At 38.0% G+C, this 8,082-nt stretch overlaps 1 protein-coding gene across 1 annotated transcript; it reads right to left on the bottom strand.

The window, feature by feature from the left end:
• Positions 1 to 4,263: 4,263 nt before the first annotated feature.
• LOC145075674 (uncharacterized) lies at positions 4,264 to 4,695 on the bottom strand. Its single transcript, XM_079021830.1, has one exon. It carries the CDS (start codon positions 4,693 to 4,695, stop codon positions 4,264 to 4,266), a length of 432 nt encoding a protein of 143 aa, XP_078877956.1.
• Positions 4,696 to 8,082: the final 3,387 nt, after the last annotated feature.

The raw sequence follows: 8,082 nt of genomic DNA, 5'->3' as shown, positions 1-8,082 counted from the left end.
TGTTGTATAAATTTAATATTAGAGTTAACGTGGATAAAAAAAAAAGTATAAAAGTTGATAGTTCTTTTATCCAATTTACGATGATCATATTGAGACAATATACTATCTTTTTAACTCTTATTCGAAAGCTTCTTCTGTTTGGGCGTTAATTACAAAATGGTGGGAGATTGTTGATATTTCTCCGGACAAGACTATGAATTAAATAAACAAGAGTACACTCTTTGACAGGAACCAAATCGGTTCCTGTGATTTTCTCTCTCTATTCATTCCAATCGTTCCAAACATATATATACATAAGTTTGAATTAAAGATAAGTTATCCCAGATAAGAACTACTAGGATAAGCACTAGATAACAGAAAACAAGGAGATAATCATAAAAGGGTAGATGCATAATTTCCTTCACTCCCCCTCAAGATGGAACGTGAAGATTTCAAACGCCCATCTTGCCAAGTAACAACCGAAAACGATCAGTCCCAAGTGGTTTAGTGAAAAGATCAGCAAGTTGATCTTTGGTGTGTATCTCAGCTGGCAAAATTTCACCAGATTCAACCCGTTCACGAACAAAATAGCAATCCATTTCGACGTGTTTGGTACGCTCATGAAAAACGAGATTATTTGCAATGTGGCGCGTGGCTTGGTTATCACAATAAAGCTTCGTAGGACCTTTCTGGGCAGCGTCTAAATCTTGTAGGAGCCAACGAAGCCACAAGATCTCGCTAACGGTAGTTGCCATAGACCAATACTCAGCTTCAGCAGAAGAACGAGATACCACATACTGTTTCTTCGTTTTCCACGAGATAGGGGCACCCTCGAGAGTGATAAAATAACCAGTTTTGGAGCGTCTCGTGAAGGGACATCCAAGCCAATCTGAGTCACAATACACATTCAGGGTTAAGTCACCATCATAAGGAAGGAATATACCTTGACCAGGTGTAGTTTTTAGATAACGTAATACACGTAAGGCAGCATCCCAATGTGTCTGTCGAGGAGATGAAACAAACTGGCTTAGAGTGTTGACCGCAAAGGTGACATCAAGTTGAGTCACTTGTAAGTAAAGAAGTCGTCCAATGAGTCTCCTATATTTTCCTGCATCCACTAAAAGAGACCCATCTTCAGTGGTGAGACGAAGGTTTTGTTCCATTGGAAAGGAACTTGGTATGTAACCCTCTAAACCACAACCAACAAGTATATCTAGAGTATATTTTCTTTCACTAAGAACAATTCCATCTGGCGTTCGAGCTACTTCAATACCAAGAAAGTATTTCAATGGTCCCAAATCTTTTATACTAAATTGACTATCAAGAAAGGCTTTTATTTTAGCCATATGTTGATCATTACTTCCTAAAAGAATAACGTCATCAACATAGATGAGAGCTGCAACATACGTGTCCCTTTGTTTGAAAATAAAAAGGGAATGATCTGTCTTTGAATGTTGAAATCCAATCTGAAGAAGAGCTTTAGTAAATTTATTGTACCAGTTTTTGGATGCTTGGCGTAGACCATACAACGACTTTTGAAGGCGACATACTCTGGTATCTCTTTCTTTTGCAAATCCTTGTGGAATTTTCATGTAAACCTCTTCATCTAAATCTCCATGTAGAAACACATTATTTACATCGAGTTGATGAATGGTCCACCGTTTCTGAACAATAACTGCTAAAATAGTTCTTACAGTAACAAGTTTGGCCACAGGTGCAAACGTCTCATGAAAGTCTATTCCTTCAATTTTGGTTAAACCCTTTGCAACGAGTCTCGCTTTGTAGCGTTCAACATCCCCAGATTGCTTGTATTTAATTTTGTATACCCACTTTGAATCGATAGCTTTCTTCCCGGGAGGCAAGGTTGTCAAAATCCACGTGTTATTTTTCTCAAGGGCTTGGACTTCCCTTTTCATAACATCCCTCCAACATTGACTTTTAATTGCTTGATAATAATGTTTTGGCTCATCATGTGAAGAGATGGCAGCCAAAAAGGCTTTATGTGAGTTAGTAAAACTTTTATAAGAAACAAAATGAGAAATGGGATGTACCGTCGAAGAAGCTATATTGTCATTGGAATGGGAATAGTCTATAGAATGTGGTAATTCAACTTCAAAATCTTGCAGGTGAGTTGGTTTAGTGCGAGTTCGTTCTGGACGTCGATTGTGAGCTATCTCTGGCTCATCACGTTGGGCAGTCTCTGGCTCAACACTCGCGTTTGGGCTGCGATGCGGGCTGCTGGGCTCACTCGATCGATTATTTTGGGCCGATAGATCAGAAAATTCATCTAAAATTCCAAGACTCGTTTCAACCTGATCGATATGATCGTAATGGAGGTTTGGATCCATGTAATCCTTCTTTTCTATGTGATTCTTTCCATCGTTTTTGTCCATCCTTTGGAAAGGAAAAGCACACTCTATAAACTTAACGTCTCTGGAAACAAGAATCTTCTTGTCCTTAATATCAAAATACGATACCCCTTTTTCCCTTGTGGGTATCCAATGAAAACAAAAGGTCTCCCCCTTTCTTCAAACTTATCCTTTCCAACTTTATTCTCTTTGACATATACCAAACAACCAAAAACCCTCATGTGTTCATACTGAGTCTTATTACCAAACAAAATTTCATATGGTGTCTTGTTTTTGACTGATCGAGAAGGCAATCTATTTATGATGTAAGTGGCGGTTAGAACACATTCCCCCCAAAACTCAATAGGAAGACTTGCTTGGAACCTCTGGCTATTTCAAGTAAATGTATGTGCTTTCTTTCAACAACACCATTTTGTTGTAGGGTGTGAATACATGACGTTTCAAGGATAATGCCATGTTCCTCATAAAATTTGAGCATATTGTAGGATACAAATTCGCCCCCGTTATCACTCCTAATCCTTTTTATTCTTCGACCAAATTGTGTCTTAACCAACTTGTAAAAGGAAATTAAGTTGTGACTTGCATCTGATTTATGTTTTAAAAGGTATACCCATGTTGAACGACTATAGTCGTCAACAATTGTTAGGAAATATCGTGCCCCCGACAAAGACGGAACACGATAACCTCCCCATACATCACAATGAATGAGATCAAAAGGTGTAGAAGTTTTAATAGAACTAGTTTAAAAAGGCAATCTGGTTTGTTTTGCTCGAATACAAGAATCACAATGGTCTATATTTGCTAAGCTATTTATAAAACTAATGTGTTGAAGTCTAGAATTTGAAGCATGTCCCAACCTCCTGTGCCAGATCTCCGTGTCTACTTTGACAACCATCGCCTTAATTCTAGCATCCACCTCTTTTATGTTGTATAGACCATTCCTACATTTCCCCATGCTAATCAGCTTCCTCGAATGTAAGTCCTGTACATAAGAAAAATCCAGGAAAAATGTTATAAAGCAATTGTTGTTCTTGGTAATCTTGCTAACTGATAAGAGATTGCACTTAAAATTTGGTATGTAAAGAACATCATTGACTTTCATGTTACTCTGCAAACAAGCATTCCCAACTCCCTCAATAGGAACACTATCACCGTTTGCTATGTTAACCGGAACCCCATCATAGGACCTTTTTAGATCGAGCAAAATGGAATCATTACAAGCTATATGTTTCGTGGCACCGGAATCGATGACCCACGGTTGGCAAAAGTAAATCTTACCAGCCATATTGACCTCCAAATTAGGACCATCATTCAATTGTTGTAGTAGTTTTTTTTATTGTTCCATATTCAGCCCGGGTATTAGGCTGACCTCAATTCCAACAGTTGCTGCCCTTGGCCTTGGCTTCGCCTTCTTTTGATCACTGGTTAGTTTTCGTTGTCGAGTCTCTCACCAATCAGGATACCCAATTTTTTCAAAACACCCTTCTATAGTATGTCCAACTTTATTGTAGTGCTTACACTTTAGGCCTTCACAATTGATGCGCTTGTCAAAATGGTTGCTATCAAGGTTTTGCGATCCCCGAACTTGAAACACAGCAACTTCAACAACTATTGCAGGTTTTCTTGTAGCAGAGATGTTCTTTTGTTGTTTGTCTTCAGCCACCAGATGATACACCGTTCCCAAACTTGGTATAGGCTTAGTGCTAAGTATTTGGGTCTTTATGGTTCCAAACGACTCATCAAGGCCCATCAAAAACTTATATATGCGTTCCTTTTCTTTAGCCTCTACAAGTCTTTTTCCCAAATTGCAAGTGCAATTGTTACAGGTGCACTTAGGTAAGGGGGAAACCGATTCAATTTCGTCACATACTCCTCTCATCATTGTGAAATAAGACGAGACTAAGTGCTTGTCTTGTCACATATTGGTCAGCGTTCGTTTAAGTTCATATGCTCTCGGGGCACTCTCTTTTCTGAATCTCTCTTGAAGATCTTCCCAAATCTGCTTAACCGTTGTTGCATACTTCACACTATTTCTAATCTCCTTCTCCATAGCTGTGGTAATCCACCCTTTAATGATTGCATCACTACGTTGCCATGCTTTGTATTCTGGCTGATCTTCTGTTGGTTTTGGAATGGTTCCATCAATGAAACCAATCCTATTTTTGGCAACAAGAAAGTCATTCATCTCACGGGACCAGTCTGCATAGTTGTTGTCATTCAGACTATCATTCACATGCATCTGGCATGGATAATCAGTGGAATGAATGTAGTAAGGAGAATCAAGATCAGAAGATGGAGTATTAGCCTTGTCTTTACCACTAGCTGAGGCATCTTCAAATCCGGCCATGGAGACCTTTGGAACAGAAACTCAACGGATCAAAAGACCCGCTCTGATACCATAAAGAAACAAAAGTAGACTCTTTGGCAGGAACCAAATCGGTTCCTGTGATTTCTCTCTCTATTCATTCCAATCGTTCAAAACATATATATTGTCACACCCCCAAACCAAGGATGGCGGAAACGTCAGGGGGTGGAGGACTTCATGTACAGTATCACAACAACGTGTATAATAGTGCTCAAAGTAAATACAACCATCATAAATATAATTGAAAAAGTTACACCAAAGTATATGTTTACATGTTTCAAAATCAATTACATTATGATGACAAAAATAAATTGTTGACAGTTTAATGTCCCATCCTCAAAGCGCTGAAGTTTTCCTGTTTCACTGATTTCCTGAGAATACAAGTAGTTTTGAAAGAGTGTCAACAATTAAGTTGGTGAGTTCATAAGAGTTTTGTTTGGAGTAGAAACCGTTTTCCTTATAAAATCGATAGAGTTGATTTCCAGAAAATCCAATATTTTTCTTAGTTAAGTGTAAACAGCATATTCCTATATGATGTATTAATGAACCCTAGATTGACCCGTAGATTTCCCCTATAATCGTCCAGCGTATATAAGTTATAGAAGATTTAAGTTAGATAAAACGTTGAATATAGTGGGTCTGCCCTAGGTCCACAACCCAACGAGGAACAGGAGATGAGGCGAGCACCACCAATTCTAAGCCAATCCAGACTAAATTCTTGTATGACTCAAGCATATACGCTCAACGATTATAGTTGAAGTCTAACAATGCGAAAATTTAATGTGGACTTAAATCCAAAAACCGGAACCAAACCCTAGTGTAGTGTATGAAATAGTAGTAGGGACTGTGAACATAAACTATACATATCATAGTTCATCGGATAGTGATAGTGACTAGTGAACATGAACTATGCATATTATAGTTTACCAAAAGTGGTGGTGATGGTGAATATAACCTATACATATCATAGTTCATCAAATAGTGATAGTGACTAGTGAACATGAACTATGCATATTATAGTTTACCAAAAGTGGTGGTGATGGTGAATATAACCTATACATATCATAGTTCATCAAATAGTGATAGTGACTAGTGAACATGAACTATGCATATTATAGTTTACCAAAAGTGGTGGTGATGGTGAATTCCTTTCTTGTAATTAAGTTCATAGGGTAGATGAAACATAAACTATACCTATTATAGTTTATCACTTTGTTTGTAATATATATATGCCATAACTATACCGATTATAACTAGCGTGTTCGTTTGTGGGGGTATAATGGCTTAACTATACTTATTATAGTTTATCATAATTATCCATAGTGGTAATAACTCTTTTGTATGTGTAAAACCTTTAATCATGTGTTTGTTATGTAAAATAACTCTAAACTATACCTATTATAGTTTATTAATTATTTGTGTGGGTAGTGAGCATAAGCCTTGTCATAATTTACCAATGTTTATATTTTAATGGATATAGCCTTGTAATATCATTTATATATTTACCATACTTGTGGAGGTATAAATCCATTTGTTTTCTGATGTATGTCTATATAAGAATACAAAATTGTCATATATTGCAACAACACATAATCACATAATGATGTATACCTTGCTCAACATGTTACAAGGTGAAATGAAATTTATAGTGTTTTTCTGTTAATAACATTTTCTGTAACTGTTATTGGTAAATTTGTAGAAAAATCATAAAAGGTCCAAATCAAGTTCTGTAACTTCTGAGAGTTTGAAAAATGAGTCTAGTTTGTTCATAATTTTTATTATAATTTTTAATGACCTCTTACTTGTGTGAAAAAGTCCATAATCACAGACTGGTCCGGATTGATGTTTGAAATGATAGGCAGTTTTGTAAAAATCACCATAAATTGTAGAAAAATCGTATAGAGATGTGCAAGTAGTCATTTTAAAGCTAAGAAGTGGAACTACATGCACCTAAAACAGTTTTGAAAACTAAAATGTTTAAGTTGTCCAAAACAGTCCGTGAATGAAGTTGAACTTTTCTGATGAAGGCTGTTAGAAAAGTTTAGTTATGTTCTTGGTGTTTTAACTTGTATCCCCCCCCCCCCCCCCCCCCCCTAAAAACTTGAGAAAACATGAAAATGTAGGGGTATGAACTCACTTTGAGTGATTTCAGTAGATAAGTGTTGAAGAAGAGAAGTGTTCAACCCAAGAACACTTGAAGAATCCCTTGAAGATTCGAAGCTCTAACACAAATATAATGGAGTTTATGTAAGATATCCATGATTTGAGTGGAAATAATTGAGATAATCATAAAGAGAATGGATTATGCTTACCAAATGTGGAGGAAAAACTCAAGATCAGCCCTGGAAATCTAGAATTTCTAGAGAGAGAAAGTGAGAGAGAAAAGAGTTTGATCTTCTTGTGAAATGAGAGCAAATGAGAGAAGTGAGGAGAGAGGATGAATATTCAGCTCTCAAAAACGTGGGAAAGAGTGATGATTGAGTGGAAAGGACATTGATGTGACCTAGGTAAGGTGGGGAGGTGTGACTGGTCATAGAGTGGGTGTGGGAGTGGTTGTTTGTGTCATAAGGTAAAGCAAAGTCAACACTCCACCTCTTTGTACTTTACCCACTTGCTTTTATTATTTAAATAAAGATTTTTATGAAAATATGATTAAATTGTGAATATTTAGGATTTATTATGTTAAAATATGATTTTGGGTGAAAATCCCGCGTTAAAATAATTAAAAACGGGCCTTAAACGCAAAACTACGCGAAAACCGGGAGAAAATGAGTTCCCAGCGAGACCTCTCGGTCCTAGGCCGAGGTTCGGTCCCTAGGCCGAGGCTCGGTCCATGCTGAGGATTGTAGTTTGAAATGAACAGAGGGAAACGAAGGGGCGGGGAGCTCGGTTCGAAGTCAGAAGCGAGGGCTCGGTCCTCGGTCCTCAGAAGGGAAGGTTCGGCAAGCCATCAAAAGGGAGGGTTCGGTTAGTCATCAGAAGAGGAAATGGTCAGAACCGAAAGGTGCCGAACGTTCGGGTTCGGTTGAGCAGCCTTCGGCTCAGAAGGGTTCGGTTCTTAGAGTGAGGTTCGGTTCGGTTCAGCAGCCTTCTTCATCAGGAGGGTTCGGTTCCTAAGGGGACTTTCGGTTCCTAAGAGGACTTTCGGGTCCTAAGAGGGGTTTCGGTTCCTCATGCCCGTTTTTCGCGTAGACTTCCGTTTTTGGGCTGTTCTTGCCAAATTCGAGGGTCGGGATGCCCCGAGTGATTACAGAGAGTTGGGAGAGATTTCGAGAGAGATTTGAGAGAGATTCCACATACTCAGAGAGATTTGACATACTTGGGGAGATTTCACATACAAAGAGATATTTGGGAGAGATTTCACATTCT

Source organism: Lactuca serriola, chromosome 9, assembly GCF_051521515.1.
Source record: "Lactuca serriola cultivar US96UC23 chromosome 9, Lser_US96UC23_V15, whole genome shotgun sequence".
NCBI lineage: Eukaryota > Viridiplantae > Streptophyta > Magnoliopsida > Asterales > Asteraceae > Lactuca > Lactuca serriola.
The sequence above is the reverse complement of the archived record's forward strand: the minus strand, read 5'-3'. Positions and strand labels throughout refer to the sequence as shown.

Coding starts and splice junctions, on each gene's coding strand:
- LOC145075674 (XM_079021830.1), bottom strand. CDS start 4,695: ATGGCCGGATTTGAAGATGCCTCAGCTAGTGGTAAAGACAAGGCTAAT.